Source organism: Molossus molossus, unplaced genomic scaffold (assembly GCF_014108415.1).
Source record: "Molossus molossus isolate mMolMol1 unplaced genomic scaffold, mMolMol1.p scaffold_m16_p_2, whole genome shotgun sequence".
In the NCBI taxonomy this organism is placed as follows: Eukaryota; Metazoa; Chordata; class Mammalia; order Chiroptera; family Molossidae; genus Molossus; species Molossus molossus.
Genome location: NW_023425355.1, coordinates 27,316,914 through 27,335,694, shown reverse-complemented (window position 1 = coordinate 27,335,694; position 18,781 = coordinate 27,316,914). Strand labels below are relative to the sequence as shown.

At 40.6% G+C, this 18,781-nt stretch overlaps 1 protein-coding gene across 1 annotated transcript in view; it reads right to left on the bottom strand.

Annotated features, from left to right (window-relative positions):
• Positions 1-3,963: 3,963 nt before the first annotated feature.
• The window catches only part of SRPX2 (sushi repeat containing protein X-linked 2), a 31,126-nt gene continuing 16,308 nt past the window's right edge, over positions 3,964-18,781 (bottom strand). The window contains exons 4-11 of the mRNA XM_036271284.1: positions 12,914-13,105; positions 10,472-10,648; positions 10,049-10,175; positions 9,791-9,912; positions 8,176-8,355; positions 7,690-7,823; positions 5,438-5,559; positions 3,964-4,370 (exon numbers count right to left, since the gene is read on the bottom strand). Coding sequence (XP_036127177.1) covers positions 4,190-4,370; positions 5,438-5,559; positions 7,690-7,823; positions 8,176-8,355; positions 9,791-9,912; positions 10,049-10,175; positions 10,472-10,648; positions 12,914-13,105 — 1,235 coding nt within the window. The 3' untranslated portion in view covers positions 3,964-4,189. The remainder of the gene's footprint in view (positions 4,371-5,437; positions 5,560-7,689; positions 7,824-8,175; positions 8,356-9,790; positions 9,913-10,048; positions 10,176-10,471; positions 10,649-12,913; positions 13,106-18,781) is intronic.

Sequence of the window (18,781 nt, the reverse complement as noted above, 5' to 3'; positions counted from 1 at the left end):
AAGCACATACCTTGTTCATGGATTGGAAGAATTAACATCATTAAAATGTCCATACCACCCAAAGCAATCTATAGATTCAATGCAATCTCCATCAAAATACCAACAACATACTTCACAGAACTAGAAAAAATACTTCAAAAGTTCATATGGAACCAGAAAAGACCACAAATATCCACAGGAATCTTGAAAAAGAAGAACAAAGTAAGAGGGATCACATTACCAGTTTTCAGGTTATACTACAAAGCCACTGTAATCAATACATCCTGGTACTGGCACAAGAACAGGCAGATAGAACAATGGAACAGAATAGAGAACCTAGAAATGGATGGAAGACAATATGCTCAATTAATATTTGACAAAGGTGGCAAGAGCATACAATAGAGTAAAGAGAACTTCTTTAATAAATTGTGTTGGGAAAATTGGATACCTACATGCAAAAAAATGAAACTAGATCATCAACTTACACCATACTCCAGAATAAACTCCAAATGGTTAAAAGACTTAAATGTGATTCATGAATCCATAAAAATCCTAGAAGAAAATGTAGGCAGCAAAATTTCAGACATCATACGTAGCAGAATTTTCACTGATACATCACCTAAGGCAACAGAAACACAGGAGAAAATGAACACATTGGACTACATCAAACTAAAAAGCTTCTGCACAGCAAAAGATACAACCACCAAAATGGAAAGGCACCCCACTCTATGCTAGAGCATAACTGAAAATAATACATCAGATAAGGGGTTAATTTCCAATATATTTTGAGTACTCATACAACTCCACAAAAGGAAGACAAAGAACCCAAATAAAAAATGGGCGGAGGAACTAAATAGACACCTCTCCAAACAGGACATACAAATGGCTAAGAGACATATGACGTAATGCTCAACATCACTAATCATCAGAGAGATGCAAATTAAAACAACAATGCGGTATCATCTCACACCTGTCAGAATGGCCGCCATCAACAAATCATCAAACAACAAGTGTTGGTGAGGGTGTGGAGAAAAGAGGACTCTAGTACACTGCTGGTGGGAATGCAGACTGGTGCAGCCACTATGGAAAATAATATGGTGTTACCTCAAAAAATTAAATATTGAACTTCTATTTGACCCAGTGATCCCACTTCTAGGAATATACTCTAAGAAGCCTAAACCACCAATCAGAAAAAAGTATATCTACCCTCATGTTCACAGCAGCACTATTTATAATAGCTAAAATCTGGAAACAGCTCAAATGTTCATCATTAGAGGAATGGATAAAAAAGCGGTGGTACATATACACAATGGATTACTATGCAGCTGTAAGAAAGAAAGATCTCTTATCCTTTGAAACAACATGGAGGGACCTGGAGAGTATTATCCTAAGCAAAACAAGCCAAGCAGAGAAAGACAAATATCACATGATGTCTCTTATTTGTGAAATATAATGAACATAACAGTCTGAGGAATGGAGTAGTCCCAGAGATGTGAAAGCGGGGTACAGACTGACAATCCCCAGAAGAGGGAGTGGTGGGGGAGAGATAAACCACAGGACTTATGTGCATGTATGCATGAACAATGGACATGGACAACAAAGCTGGGGACAGGGTCGGGGTCGGGGGAGTGGAGTATCTTTGGGGGAAAAAGGAGAAACGTCTGTAACAAAAATAAATTAATTATTTAAAAGAAAAAATAATACTCTACCCAGCAAGGTTATCGTTCACAATTAAAGGAGAGGTAAACCAGAGAACTTATATGCATGTATGGGTGAACAAGGTCATGGACAATAATGCTCCGGGTGGGGGAGAGATTGGGAGGAGGGTGTCAATGGGGGAAAAAGAAGAAACATCTGTAACAAAAATAAATAAATAAACTTTAGAAAATAAAAATAGAAAGGCAGGTGGAGATTAAGAAACAAGATTTTCCCAAAGAAACAAAAGCTAAAGTAATTCATCAGCACTAAAATAGCATTACAGGAGACATTAAGAAAATTATTTAAGTGGAAAAGAAAATGCCAAAACTAGAAATAAGAGAATAAATGAATGACAAAAAACTCACTAATGAAGGCAAAGATATAGTAAAGAGAGTAGATAAACCACGTATAGATCTAGTATGAAAACAATTAAAATGGCAATAAATAAATACCTATCAATAATTACTTTAAATATAATTTGACTAAGTTCTCTGTTCTCTATTGAAAATACATAGGGTGACTGAATGGATAAAAAAAAAAAACAAAAAAAAAAAACAAGACCCTTACATATGCTACCCACATGAGAGTCCAGATGGAAAGACACATACAGACTGAAAGTAAACAGATGGAAAAGGTGTTTCATGAATATGGAAACAAACAAAAAAGAAGCTGGGATACCAATACTTGTATCAGACAAAATAGACTTTAAAACAAAGGCTAGCCCTGGCCGGTAAGGCTCAGCGGTAGAGCGTCGGCCTGTGGTCCAGAGAGACCTGGGTTCGGTTCCCGCTAAGGGCACGTACCTCGGTTGCGGTTTATCCCCGACCCTGATTGGATTGTGCAGGTGGCAGCCACTCGATGTGTCCCTTTCGCGTCGATGTTTCTCTCTCTCTCTCCCTCCCCACTCTATCTGAACAAAAAACAACAACAACAACAAACAAAGGCTATAACAAGGAACAAAGAAGGATCCAGCAATTACATTTCTGGGTGCTCATCTGAAGAAAACAAAACAAAATTTGAAAAGATATATGCACCCCTATGTTCACTGCAGCATTGTTTACAATAACCAAGATATGGACACGACCTAGGTGTTCATTGGTAGATGAATGGATAAACAAGAAGTAAATATATATGTACACACACACACACACTAGAATATTACTTAGCCACAATAAAGAATGAAATCCTACCAGTTGCAATATCATGGATAGACTTAGAGGGTATTATGCTAAGTGAATCAGTCATAGAAAAACAAATACTGTATCATTTCATTTATGTGTGGAATCTAAAAAACTAAACAAAAGAATAAAAAAAAAGATTCATAGATACAGAAAAACTGATGGTTGCCAGAGGGTTAAATGGTAGAGGTATGTGCAAAAAGGTGAAGGAGATTAAGAGGACAAACTTATAGTTATAAATAAGTCACAGGGATGTAAAGTACAGTATAGGGAATGCAATCAATAATATCACAATTACTTTGTATGGTGACAGACAGTGGACTTTTTGTGGCGATCGCTTTGTAAAGTATATATATGTGAAATCTCACTATGTTATATAGCTGAAACTAATATAATATTGTATGTTAATTATCCTTTTAAAATATTTTATATTCCAGAATGGAAATTAGACATGAGGCCAATGTTTTGTTTACTCTCTTTTAAAAAGTGCTGTAAAATTGATTGTTTATACTTAACTTCAGAGAGAAGTACCCTATGCCATAAAAGTTTACAATATGTATTTGGAACAAAGTAACTGGGACATTATCCAAGTTCTCCATGAGCTTGTTTATTTCCTTGTACAAAAAGAAGAGAAAACCCACTATAGAGCGGCTCTGTTCCTTCTGGACAGGAAGGAATTGCTGTGGTCTGATTATGCTGGGTGAAAATAAAGCCTCTAATCATTGTCCTGGCTGCAGATGGTCTGGTGTCACCAGGTTTCCCCTTCCAATCTGGCAGTTCATCAAACCCAGGTGGCCCTTCAAGAAACATGTTATACATGTTGTAACACAAACAACCTCAAACTTGTTCCAAATTTAAATGTTTATGTATATCTCATAAGCCCCCAATACAAAAAGGAGTCACTAAGAATAGTGACGTATAAAATGGCCAAACAATATTATTAAATGCTGACTAATGTCAAAAAACACACGAAGCCCACAGCCAGTTAGTGAATGAATTTAGGATTTACTTATTTGGAAGGCTTTGGAGAGCTGGGAGAGGCCCAGGTTAAAAAAGAAAAACCTTCTACCACCAACCCACTGCCCAGGATCTCTCCTCAGTTCCCACTCGGCTCCTTATGCTCCTCCAGTGCTACCTAAAGTAGACACTTGCTTAGGGAAACAATTACACAGCTCTAAAAAGGTGTCTGGAAATGTCTCAAGATTGGTGAATCTCACCCATCTCAGAGCCCTGTCCCTAGAATTGTGGGAAACCATTTCCTCCTTTTATTAGGCCCAGGTTTCAGCCAACCAGGGGAACTTTTCCCTTGACTTCAACCATGCCATGGCTCAAGTTCACTCGCATACATCCCTTTGTTCCTGGCGCTGGGTCAGCTCCTGATTGCTCAGTAGGTAGTCATCAATGAATGTGAAGATTTCCTCTGGGGCAACAGGTTCCATATAGCGTTCCCGGTCAATCCCCTGCTTGTCAATCAACACCATATTGAAGTAGGAGCGAGTGAGATGCTGGAATTGCCTAGAGAGAGGAGCCCAGAGAGGTGTGAGATCTTGTCTGGGCTCTATCCCACCAGGCTCTACTACCCTCTGAGTTTTTGCAGCTCTACTGATGGACTAATTCCTTCCCCAACTGATCCCTTGTCCCCATCCCCTCCACTACCTATCTCAAATCCCTTTGTTTTTTTTTCTGGTAAGACCCTAGACTTGCTGTCCTTATATGTCTAGCTCACCCCAGATAGAGCAGGCACATTATTACTAGACTCTGCTTCCCTCATAGACCCCTTACACAAGGCTAACCAATATAGCAATGTGAGCTGCATGGAAAACTCCACGGAGTACCAGTCACATGCACTATGATGTGAATAGTGTTTTCTAGAGTTGAAATGGGCATACCTGCACAACTATACATGATAGCTCATAGATCAATCCTGATCAGTTCTTCTATCTGAGGCTGAAAGTCTACAGTGTCTCTCCTCTGAGTGTTTCTCTCTCTCTCCCCTAGCTGGGACTGAATTTATCTGTCTCTACTGAGAACGAGACCTAGAAGCAGGTAGTGTATATAGAACAGAAAGCAGTGATGGCTTTATTGGCTGTGAGTATATGTGGAGGCACTGGAAAAGTGATAATGAATAGATAAAGAGAAAAGTCAACTATCATGTATCACCTATAGTCTGTTCTTCCCTAGAGGAAGATGGGTATGATTCAGATTTTACTGCCTATTGGAGACTGAAGGCAAAGAGATGAGGCCGTGGGGTAACAGTATCAGAGGCTTATCTGAGTCATGTTTGGGTCTGTGTCTAGCACTGGCTGTGCTTCGGAGTCTTGTGAGGCGCCTTATTAAAAAAACAACAACAAAACACAGTCTTGAGGTGGTTTGAGATGGGGCTTGGTCATCTGTATTTTAAGTGCCCCTCCATTTGATTCTGATGTTCTGCCACTCTCTGGTCTTAATTAATGCACCCAAAGAGTTCACACACAAGTAGTGCCCAAGAAAGTAGTCTAACTGATTCTCCCACAACCGTCCTGTTACCAGTGTTTCACCTAGGGTTTCTGCCCACCCCTTCCCAATGGCCCTCCAGCCTGGACCTGAGCTCCTCGATGATATTGGCTGACAGCTGTAGCTCCCTGATGCGTCCCACCTCCTGAGGTGGCTGCCCCACCAGCTCGATGATGGTCATGTGCCGCAGGTCTAGTCCACAGGTGGATTGCTGAGAGGGGAGAGAAGATTTTATGGAATAGGGCCTCAGACTCAAATCTAAGACCACTTAGCTGCTTTTTTCAGGGACTACCTTGAGGCAGTGTGAGAACAGAGGGGTTTCTCTCCCAACCATCATATGATGGGGTCTACAATCTCTTTCCCCTATGATTCCTGATTTACTTGCCCTAACAGTGTTTCCTTTATTCTAATGAAGTGTGTGAAGCTGGTAGAAAGGAGAAATGTAATTTATAAATTGCAGGAACACAATCCATTCTTGCTTAGTTTTGCACAGGTTTTAAACTATGTAGGTTCTTTTTTAAAAGATACTAATGGACATACAACATTAATTTCAGATACAAAACATAATCATTCAATATTTGTATATATTATGAAATGATCATCACAATAAGTTAGTTAACATCTATCATCATACATAGTTATAGATGTTTTTCTTGTGATGAAAACTGTTAAGATCTACTCTGTTAGCAATTTTCAAATATATAATACAATATTATTAACTATCATCACTATGTTGTACATTATGTCCCCATGACTTATTTATATTACAATTGGAAGCTACATAGGTTCTTAATGGATAGCAATTGTGATATGATAATAATGGCTATTATTTACTGAATGCACATACCTAATGCTTTGCAGGCATAATATAATTTAATCCTCATAATACCCCTAATAAGGCAGGTGATATTCTTATTTCATAGAGGAAAAGAGTAACTTGCCCAAATTTGCATGACCATAAAATGCTAAACCAAGATTTAAATTTAGGGCTGCCACTGCCTACCCAAGTGTGTAGTCTTTACCATTAGTCTACAATCTCCATTTCCAGAATTTCTCCAAAATAGTGCAAGTGCTCTTTTCATTACCCTTTGTTTCCTTCCTTATACTAGGCAGGACACCCTGTAATCCTACCCTGGCTCTTTGTCCTGCATTGTTCTGTAGGGTTATCTCTTTGCCAATTACTTAGGGCAAGCTTTAAAGCCTTGGTGAACACTCCCTGGTGCCCAAACCCTTGTCTAATCTTTGGGCTACACCTCTAGTCCTAACCTTCAGAGTCACTGTCCTCATTGGCTGGTTCCAGTTCTTGTTCTTGCTTTCTGTTTAAGCTGAGGTATTGCCTTTGTTTGCCTTTTTTCTTTTTAATCCCTGGAGGAACTAGGTCTAGATACCGAGGGTCATGCTTTTGATAAAGCTGCTTCCATCATGGGCCTTTGAATATTGACTGGGACACTTATAAGGTTCAACCTTTAGAAAACCTCTAAATAGCTTCTTGTTTTACCTGGATATCCAGCCCCCTTTGCAGCTCCTTAGAGCTGGTTCTCTTAGTGTTTTCATCATACCCTGAGTTCTCTTTAAGAACTTAGTCTATTTTTTTATAAGTCCCAATGGTCATATCTATTTCATCCTATCCACCTTTCCTTCCCCACAAGTGACTTTGGCTAGGTACCGTGTAGTGCGTTAAAAATCGTTGTGCCATTCCCTCATTTTACTTTGAAATATCACAACACGTTTCCATCTCTTCTGCTACAAGTAGTGGTTAAGAGCACAGGTCCTGGAATAAGACTGAGTTCAATCCTGGCTCAGTCACTTAATAGCTAGTGATCTTGGGTAAATCTTTAAACTTTCTCTGCCTCAGTTTCCTTACCTTTAAAATGGAAATACTAGTAGTACCTATATCTTAAGGGTTGTTTTGAGAATTAAGTGTATATGTGTAAAGCACATACTTATATACCTGGTACCTATCTAGCACTTACCATCTAGATATTTGTTAATGCTATTATTCCTTGAAAACCTAAAGATAATTTAATTTACATTTGATCATACCTATTTTACAAGCCTCTCTACAGTGCTCTGCCAAACTCCTTTCCTACCCTTCACCAAGACCCCTGCAAGTCACACCTACCATTCCAGGGTCCTCACTGTCTTTTTAGTAAAAACATAGCAGTTTTTAAAATGGGCTTAATTTGTCTAGAGTAAAACTGATCAAATGTCCACTGTTTGAGGAAGTACAGTTTGTGCTGAAAAAAGAACAACTCTTTGATTTGGAAGAGGTAAGGGAGTAATGGGGTGAGTTTAGAAGGTATATAAAGAGCTAAACCTTAATTAGGGGTGTGGGTCTCACCTGTAGCATAGAGATCTGCATTTTGTAATATCGGTTGGAGGGATCAGGAGCCGAGATAATAAGGAGGCGTTGTTTCTCATAGAACTGATCCAGAAGGCCAGCAGCTGAGTTGACATTGACATTAATCTTCATAGCTAGGACAGAAGCAGATGGCCAGTCAGAGTATGGCCTTCTCCTTCATCCCAGCATGGGTAACAACTTCTTGAGGAGTTCCAATCTTTCAGGTTAACCCTTTTTGGTTGCTTCTCCCTTTCCTTGGGGTAAATCCTGAAAGAACACTTGCAGATTTTAAATCCTTCATCTTGGAGTAAGAGTATTTTGAAGGAGAACACTGCCCTTTAAAATAAGTACTTCTTAGAACATCTCCCCCCCTCATTCCCACATCACACATATTACCATTGAACCCCTGCGCCATACACATTGGGAAATCCTTCATAGTAGCCCTGATCAATATGTCCACTCTCCCCATTCCCTGGTTTCACTCACGGGCACAGATGGGTGGTGATCCTGACCACTGGCGGCTGGACTGGCAGACCCGGGAGGGGGTCCCTTGGCGTTCATAACCTCCATCACAGTGATATTCACAGGTGGCACCATAGTTGTCCCCCGCTGAGGTGCAGGTGAGGTACCCATGCTGTGGTGGTTTCAGTGTTGGGCAGCGTCTCACTGTCAATGGGGAGTTCAAGTTAGGGGCTATGGTATCTCTTTTAGAAAAAAAAAATGGTTAAGAGGGTGGCCATGCTGGGTTTTCTAGATCAGACCTAGGGTGGTCAGAATGAATGACTTTCATGTGTTTCCAATGGCTAGGAATAGAGCCAAATTTTCATTTTCTTAAGGAATTAAATCTGAAATGACGACAAGGTGTTCATAAAATCTGGAAGCACAGCTGAGTATACATATTGTCATCAAAATACTTTATTATTCTGTAAGTTAATATTGCCATTTAAAAAATGTTTTTGTTGATTTGAGAGAGAGAGGAAGGGAGAGAGAGAAACATCAATGAGAGAGAAACACTGATTGTCTGCCTCCTGCACGCCTCCTACTAGGGATTGAGCAGGAATTGAACAAGCAACCTCTGGGTTCATCAGATGACCCTCAACAAAATGAGCCACACAGGCCAGGGCTAATATTGCCATTTTTGTTTTCAGACTCTGTGGACGCCCTACATAAAGATAACCATCTTATAAAATTACTTTTAATATTAAAAATAAATAGGAGAAGATTTAAATATCCATCACTGGGAGAAGTACTAAGCAAATTATATTCTTAGAAGTAGATCATTATGCTGTCATTAAAAATATTTCTGGTGGCAATAGGGGTGAAGGGAGTAGGTGGAGGTGGAAAAGGATATAGAGGGGAAAAATGGTGTTAGAAAATATAAAATAAAAATTAATTAATTAAAAAATTCTTAAATCATATAAGAAAAACAAATATTTCTAAAGAATTTTTAAAGAAAATGGGAAAATTAGTTGTATTATAATGAAAACTTATAAAGGGTTATCTAAGTTTGGATATACAATATGATCTCAACTATATATATATTACAGTATGTGTAGATGAAAGGCTGGAAAGAAAATACTAAGATTGACAACAATTGCCTTTGGACAATGCAATAATGGACTTTTTTCCTTTGTATATTTCTATATTTTCCAAGTGTTCAAAAATGAGTATGAATTATATTTATAATGAAAAAAAAAAAAAAAAAGCAAAACAATACAACACTAAACAAAGAGGAAGGATCAGGCAGGCAGGCAACACCACTGATTTCAGCAGAGGCAAAAGACTGAGAATGAAGGCTGATTAGATTTGATAATTAGGTCAAGAAAAGAAATAGATACAGAGTATCTTTGTAGAAATGTATGTAGATTTAGGAGAATGAGAAAATCCTGTTGGGGAGTCAGGATTTCTGAAACATGTGTATGCACAATATCATGCAGACTTCCTGAATGACCCTTTTTTAGTGAACTTGTTTTTTCCCTCTCCGAATCTAAATGAGGTGTCTGTTTCAGGCATAGAGAAGAGAGGGTTGTGGTGAGCACTTAGAGAGTCAGGGCAGAACAGGAATAATACGCAATGTGGAAATGGAAGACTTCTTTCTGACCTTGTACTTTCACAATGAACTTGCAGCTGGCCCGGTTGTAGGCTCGGTCATAGGCAGTGTAACGAATCACATGCTCTCCTTCAGGAAAGTGAGAACCAGGCTCAGGGCCCCGAAGTGTCACCCTACATGGGACAGAGTGAAAAAATCACTGAAAAGAGATCCTCAGGTTAGAGGTCTGGGGAACGTCATCATAGTAGCCTCAGCCCTAGAGCCTGGGAGAAGCTTCTCTAGGAAGCATAAGGGGAATCTGTTACTTACCTGGTAATGGTACCATCAGCAGTATCTTTCACCAAAGGTGGGTCCCAGTATACTCGAGCAGTTAGTTTCTCCGGCTCTGCCATTTTTTCACGTGAGTGGGGACAACGAATCTTGGGGGGATCTATGTCTGCCAAGATTAGAAATCAGGTGCTGACTCGTGAGCCCCCGTCTTCCCTGGAGGGAACCCATGGAAGCACTACCACACCACTAGGTAGGTAAAAGATACACTATTTAAGATGCTCAATGAAACTGGGGAAGAAAGCCCAGCTGCAGGGAAAGTGATCGCTTCTTTAAGCATGTACCCAGAGTGCCACCCTCATAGCAAGCAGAAATGCCTTCTGCGGTAAGGATTCCACATTCTTTGTGGACACAATACCAGGGTGACTCTTTGCATCAGGACAACTGGGGGTAACCAACATTTACCTACACATACAGGCTCGCCTCCACTCCATTGCCCTTCTTCCATGCAGATTCTACTGCGGTCACCTTCTAGGTGGTAGCCACTGGAACAGCTGTAGTCACAGCGGGAGTCAAGAAGCACCCCATTTGTGCAGGTGTAGGTGCCACTCGTGATGAATGGCAATGTGCGACATCTCATCTCTAAAAGAAAACCAAGTGGCAAGCTCAGTGGCCTGTGGGACTATCTGGAGGTGATGCCTGGGCATCTAGCACAGGGATATCAGAGACAGCATAAAATACAGAAAACACTACCCCAAACTGCCCTTACATTTTTGTACTTAACTGCTTTCTTATTTTTATATTATAAGGTACAGAAATGCTGGAGAGGGGTGTTTCTCAAAGAAGTAGATTACTTTTCAAGTGCATGCACTTGAGAATCACATTTGAGTTTAGATCCCAGCTCCACCCATTGCAAGCTCTCTGACTTGAACAAATTACCTCATTTCTCTAAGTCTCAGTGTTTTCACCACTAAAATGTGACTACTTCATTGAACTGTTGTGCAGATTAAAAGGGATGATGCATATAAACCTCTGGGCTCATTTAGAGCCTCCGCTGCTCTTAGTTTTTATCTCTTGTTCCTCAAATGTTAGATATCCTTGAGCAAATTCAAAGCTCCTTTTTTTAGTATAATTTTGGTATTGCCACAAGCACTCTTCACATGAGGCTCACTTACATGTGAAAGTAGGCTGGCCCTGTGTCCAGGTGAGAATACAAGTCAGGCCACTGCCTAGAGGGCCAACTTTGGTGGTATTTAATTAAAGAGGAATCCATGGCCTAGCCGGTGTGGCTCAGTGGTTGAGCACTGACTCATTCACCAGGAGGTCACCAGTTCGATTCCCAGTCAGGGCACATGCCCAGGTTGTGGGCCTGATCCTGTGTGGGGCATGCAGGAGGTGGCCAATTGATGTTCTCGCTCATCGATGTTTCTATCTATCTCGCTCTCTAAAATCAATAAAGAAAAAAAAAAGAGAGAGAAATCCATGTGCTTTGGATACTACATGTGCCAGAAGTGGAGACTGCTACTATGAGCTGCTTGTGAGCCTGTGCGTGGCCAAAGTCTAATCTGAGATACCTGATACTTGAAAGAAGTGTACAAGCCACACATTCCTTTACATTTCTAAGTTCTAACCTTGCATAAATTCAATTACTGGAGCTTTGCATAAAGATTCTATAAGCTATGTTCATTTTGCTTCTTGGTCAAAATAGACTGGAAGATTATTGCCTTTTATGTTTTCTAGTATCCTTTATGCAAAAATTGCCTCTTTGAAATCAGGGCCAAGAAAAAAAAAAGTTTGTCTTCGCAGATGAATTTCTTTTCTTAGTATTATGTGGCAGTGAAAATGATATATCTAAAGTGTTTGCCCTTTTGTCTCTTATGAGGAAGGGCAAAGTCAGATTCACTCTTCAAATATAGTAATTAACTCACTCTAAGCACCTGGAAATATGTACATCTTCATTCTTTTAACTGGTTTTATGTTCATTTATACACTTATATTATTTAATTTTGTGAGGCCAATTCAAATTTATTTTGGAAACAATGGGGTTGAAATATTAAAACAAATTGACTACAGTTATCAAGAGGGGTGTGGTGGCTGCCTTATTTCTGTCTATCAAGCTTTTCTCCTCCATAGCATCTTTTCTGACCAACCTAATTTCTCTCTGATTGCTCAGCATTCTATATCTGGTCACACCATCTTCATGTGCACACATTTGTGTTTCTATCCATTAGTCTATAAGTTGCCTTGGGTTAACTAAGGAATTGAGTAAGCTCCTGAAAAAACCAGTACAGGGCCTTGCACACATGAGTGTCCTACAAATGGCATTCAGAGATAGACATATGAACAGACAAGCACAGTTGGCAAAAACGGGTAGGCTGTAGAGCTTGAATAAAAGTTAGGGATTTGGGAGCCAAGAGGTACATGATTTGAAATGTATGTGTATTAGCCCCCCCCCCCCATTCTAGCCTAAGGATTCTCAGTGACTGGCCAAAGAAATACAAGAGTAACAGATGTCTCATTTCTTCACTGCCAAAACCTTAGGCCAGGAAGTATAGCAGTTTGCCACAGGTGGGAAAGAGTCTGAGACCACACATGCTTGAGAGCTCCAGAAGAAGGCCCAGGTTTATCAGGCCCCAGAGCCAAGTCTTAAATTCACTCCTTGGCCCCCCAAACCAGAAGGGCTGATTGATACTTAAATATTCATATTAACTGGACAATAACCACAGGTTGAAGAAATGAGCTAGAACGTTAGGATGGGGCAAGGCCACTTTGGGCACCTGTGGAAAATTCTCAATTTGCACTTGACAGAGGGCATAGTAACACCTCCATGCATATATACTCAGTGTCTGGCTGGCTGGCCGGCCTCCCTTATATACACACATCAGCATCTGCACACACACCACTTACGCCTGCAATAGGCGGTTCCAGACCAGCGGCGGCTTGGCAGGCATTGCACCGAACTTCGTCCAATCAGTCGAAATCCCCGGTCACAGGAGAGCTCACAACGAGTGCCCAGGCTGCTGTGATAATTCCCTCCCCTTGGTGAGTAGCATGTGGCTTCTCCGTCTTGGATATTTAATGTATAACACCATCTGGGGACTGTAGCAATAGAAGAAAAGCAAACTAGAAGTACAGTAATTAAGACAGTGTATTGGTGAAAGGACAGAAACATAGATCAATGGAACAGGAAAAAAAAAAGCCCAGAAATAGACCCACACAAGTATGTTTAAATTATTTTTGACAAAGATGCAAAAGCAATTCAATGGAGGAAAGACAGCCATTTGAACAAATGTTGCTGGAGCAATTGAACTTCCATAGGTAGAAAGAAAAAGAAAAGAAGAAAAGAAAAGAACCTTGACCTAAGTCTAACACCTCATATAAAAATAATTCAAAATGGGCCATGAATTTACATGTAAAAAGTAAAATCATTAAACTTTTAGAAAAAAACACCAGAGAAAATCTCTGGGTTCTAGAGCTAAGAGGTCTTAGATATCAAAAGCACAATTAATAAAAGAAAAAAAATCAATAAATTGAACCTTGTCAAAATAAAAAAAAAATTGTATGAAAAGCACTGTTAATAAATGAAAGACAAACCACAAACTTGGAGAAAATATTTGCAAACCACACATCCAGCTAAGAATTGGTATCTAGAATACATAAAGTACTCTCAAAACTCAACAGTAAAAAAGCAAACAATTCAGTTAGAACATAGACAAAAGACATGAACAGACACATCACTGAAGAGGATATACTGATGGCAAATAAGCACATAAAAAGATGTTCAGCATCATAAGTTATTAGAGAAATGCAAATTAAAACCACAACAAGATATCCTTATATATTCATTAGGATGTCTAAACTTAAAAAAAAAAAAAAAAAAAAAGGATAAAACCAATATTGGTGAGGATGGAGAGAAACTAGAACTTTTGTGCATTCTTGAGGGAAACAAAATGAGACAGCCACTTTGGAAAAATATTTTGGTAGTTTCTTATAAAAGTAAACATACATTTGCCATGTAACTTTGCAGCCCCACTTTAGGTATTTACCCAAGTAAAATGAAAATCTGTGCTCATACAAAATTATGTACAAAAATATTTTAAAGTATCTCTATTAATAATTGCCAAAGCTGGCAACAATTCAAATGTCCTTCTATGGGCAAATGGTTAAACTACCTGTTGTTTATTCATACAGGAGAAGGAAATGCTGATACATGCAACAACATGGATGAATCTCCAATGAAGTTTGTGAAGTGAAACAAGCCAGTCTCAAAAGGCTGCATATTGTAGGATTCCAGTTATACAATGTTCTGGATAAGGCAAAAATATAGGAATAGATCAGTGGTTTCCATAAATCAGGGGTAGAGGTCTGGGATAAGCTCAAGGAGGCAGCCCTGGGCAAGTTCTTGATGTTTGCTACTGTGGTGGTAGTTACATGACTATGAAATTGTCAAAGATTGTAGAACTCTGAACCAAAAAGAATAAATTTTACAATAAGTAAATTTAACATAATTTGTAAATGATATAAAGATGGAAGCTAGAGAGACAAAGGGAATGCAATATCAAACAAGGCTGCTTAAGAATGAAAGTCCAATCCTAGTTCAGTATTGAGCACAAAAGGTATTAAATAGGGTCATTGAATCATAAAAGCATCATAAAGTCACCTCATTGGCTACACAATAGACATGACTCTTCAGTGGGTTCAGATTTTATTTTATTTATTTATTTTTTTATCCTCACCTAAGGACATTTTTGCATTTATCTTCAGATAGAGCAAGAGGGAGAGAGGGAGGAAGAGAGAGAGAGAAACATCGACATGAGAGAGACACATTGACTGGTTGCCACCCACACGACCCCAAGTGGGGCCGAGGACAAACTGCAACCAATGTATACGCAGTTAGCAGGAACCGAACCCGGGTCTCTCTGGTTCGTGGGCCAACACTCTAACCGCTGAGCCAAACTGGCCAGGGCGGGTTCAGATTTTAAAGGGAAACCTATAAACAGGCAGAGGGCCACCTGTCCAAGGGTGCATACACAGTATGACAAAAATCTGTTAGTCTAAGGTCAGGAAGGCTGAAGCCCCATGTGAGCTCATTCAATTCTCAAATCCTATGGGACAAAAACAAGGGGGCTTTGAATAAAAGTGCATCAGGAGTTAAAGGAAGAAAGAAAGGCTGGACCCTCTTCTTGAAGGCAGCTGGAGAATGAAGACAGATGACAATGAGAAAGCTATCCTCCAATCAACAACACACTTGTGGCTTTCAGCATTAGTTTTGAGCCTGTGGCTGTGACACAAGGCTGCCATCTGGAGACACCATCTCCAAATTACATAAAGTGTCAAGCACTACAGTTGTAGAGCTGTTGACTATGTGATCACAACACATCACAAAGACTTTATATGGGAGGCTGGGACCTCAACAATCCCTCCATTCTATTTCTCTTTCATATTCTGTCAAGAAAAATACACATCAAATTGGAATAGATAGAACAAGCAAACATAGTAAAAGGAAATATAGAGCCAAGGATAAATACTGAAATAATAAGTTAGGGCTTAGCTATTGTAAATAAGTTGAAATTTGTTAGCCCAGAGGAATCCTGCTATAAAGAAAACATGTTGGGAAGCTGGAAAAGAACAAAAACATGATCCCAATTCCCCCCCCCCCCCAGATTTATTGAGGTATACTTGACAAATAAAACTGTATATGTTTAAGGTGTACAATGTGATTTTTTATAATTAATTTATTTTATTTTTAATTGGTAGAAGTATTAGAGATGTTCCCCTGTTTTCCCCCATTGACCCCCTCCTCCCTGCTCCCACCGTCCTCCTACTTCCCCCAACCTAATATCTGTGTCCATTGGTTGTGAATATATGCATATAAGTTATTTTGTTTATTTCTTCCCACCCCTCCCACCCTCCCCCCATTCCTCTGAGGTTTGTCAGTCTGTTCCCTACTTCCATGACTCTGGATCTGTTTTGATCAACAGCTTATTTTGCTCACAATGTTCCATAAATAAGTGAGATCATAGGTTACTTGTCTTCTTCTGACTGGCTTATTTCACTCAGCATAATACTCTCCAGGTACCTCCATGTCATATCAAAGGGTAAGAGATCTTTCTTTCTTATAACTGCATAGTATTCCATTGTGTAAATTACAGTAGACATCCAATATTATTTTATATTAGTTTCAGGCATGCAGCATAGTGGTTAGATATTTATATAATTTATGAAGTTATCCCCCTGATAAGCCTAGTATGCACCTGACACCATGCATACAGTATTATTATTTTTTAAACTCAAAATGGATAAAAGATTTATTTATTTATTTTTTATTCATTTATTTTTTTTTATCATCCTCACCCGAGGACATTCTTCCATTCTTTGTTCAGGTAGAGTGGGAGGGAGAGAGAGAGGAACAGAGAGAGAGAAAAACATCGATGTGAAAGGGACACATCGAGTGGTCGCCACCCGCACAACCAACCAGGGCCGGAGACAAACTGCAACCGAGGCACGCACCCTTAGCGGGAACCGAACCCGGGTCTCTCCGGACCGCAGGCCGATGCTCTAACCGCTGAGCCAAACCGGCCAGGGCAAAAGATTTATTTATTTATTTTTTATTATTTATTTATTTATCTCTGTTACAGATGTTTCTCCTTTTCCCCCCACTGATTCCCCCTCCTCCTCCCTCCCTGCCCTGTCCCCAGTTTGTTGTCCATGTCCACTGTTCATGCATACATGCATAGAAGTTCTGTGGTTTATCTCTCCCCCACCATCCCCTCTTCTGGGAATTGTCAGTCTGTACCCCACTTCCACTTCTCTGGGACTATCCCATTCCTCAGACTGTTATGTTCATTATATTCCACAAATAAGTGAGATTATATGATACTTGTCTTTCTCTGTTTGGCTTGTTTTGCTTAGGATAATACTTTCCAGGTCACTCCATGTAGTCTCAAAGGATAAGAGATCTCTATTATTTTTCTTTTCTTTTTTTTTTTATCCTCACCCGAGGATATTTTTCCATTTTTTGTACAGATAGAGTGGGAGGGAGAGAGAGGAAGGAGTGAGAGAGAGAAACATCGACGTGAAGGGACACATCGAGTGGCTGCCACCCGCACGACCAACCAGGGCCGGGGACAAACTGCAACCGAAGTACGTGCCCTTAGCGGGAACCGAACCCAGGTCTCTCCGGACCGCAGGCCGACGCTCTAACCGCTGAGCCAAACTGGCCAGGGCAAGAGATCTGTATTATTAACTATAGTCACCATGCTGTACATTAGATCCCCAGAAGGAAGAAGAAGGCAGCCTCTGGGAACTATAGCCCAGTGAGACTGATAACATTGATACCATAGTATTTTAGGATATTTAAGCAGAGGCTTATACGCAGTTAATAAAAGAAGTACTGGGGGACTCCACAGAGGCCTGTACAGTCCAGTAGCTCACAAGAGTAGTGGGAAGCCAGAGCCCAAGAGAGATTGGTGCAATCCAGCTGCCCTCCTGAGGGACCTGCAGGGTGCGGGGACACCAGAGAGGCCTGTGTGATCCTGCAGGGACTGTGCAATCTAGTTATCTGTGGGACCTGCGGGGTGCTGAAGCACCAGAGAGGCCTGTGCAACCCAGCAGCCCATAACATAGGCATAGAGCCAGGTCCCCAAAGGGACTGTGCGATCCAGTCACCCACGGGACCTGCAGGGTGCTGGGGCACCAGGAAGGGCTCTGCAGCTCAGCTGTACACAAGATAGGCATAGAGGAAGTGAAAAATGGAGGCAGAGTGAATAGAAGTTACGCAGATGATCACCCAGGACCAAACGGGAATTACAACTAAAATTAAGACAAATCCTCAGAAAAAAAGCAACAGAAAAGCAGTAGGACAGGACCATATAACCAGGGACATGGGTAGAATCCACGGAGGCATAAGAGGGTGGCAGGCTGGGAGCCCATGGACAGCAGCAGTCTGAGCTGTGAGCAATGCCCTTGGGGAATAAAGACCAAGCCCTCTCCACAGTGCAGAGAACCAGGACAGAGTATTAAAATAGCCACAGCCACTCACCTGGGGGCTACGGCAGAGGGAGGCAGACTGGGATGCACCACTGTGGGGACACCCGGGATTTGGAGGGCACTCAGAGTTTTTGTTGAGCTGCAGCCACAAAGGACTGTGGCCATTGTGCTCCTTATTCGAGATGTGGGGAAAAGCAGTACCCCCACCTCGGAGATTCAGCCAGGTGAGGGAAAGAAATGCAAATTGAGGCTCATTAATAACCAGCATCTATCCCACCCTCTGGAAATCTTCTTATGCAGAACACCAGGGCTACATTCCAAGGCACTGAGTAACTGAGACTACTAGCATCCAGGAAAAAGCTAGAGGATAACTGATCCTTTCCTGGGCTTGCAAATCTACCCAGGAAAGTAACACTTGACAGTGGTGTTTAACATGGGCCCACGCAGGGTCATCCAAACCCAGAAGAGGGAGCCACAAACAGCAGAACACCAACACCCACAGGGAAAATTTAGTAGGCTCCAAAACCCACTGAGATAGCCAAAATGGTGAAACAAAGAAACAAATACCAAATGAAAGAACAAGAGAACTCTATCAAAGATGAGATAAATGAAATGCAGCTAAGCAAATTGTCAGAGGTAGAGTTCAGAGCCATGATCTTGAGGAAGCTCAACAACATGAGAAAGGACATCAGCACCATGAGTAAAGATATAGAAACATTGAAAACCAACCAAATAGAAATGAAGAATGACATACCATGAATTAAGAACATATTGGAAGGACTTACC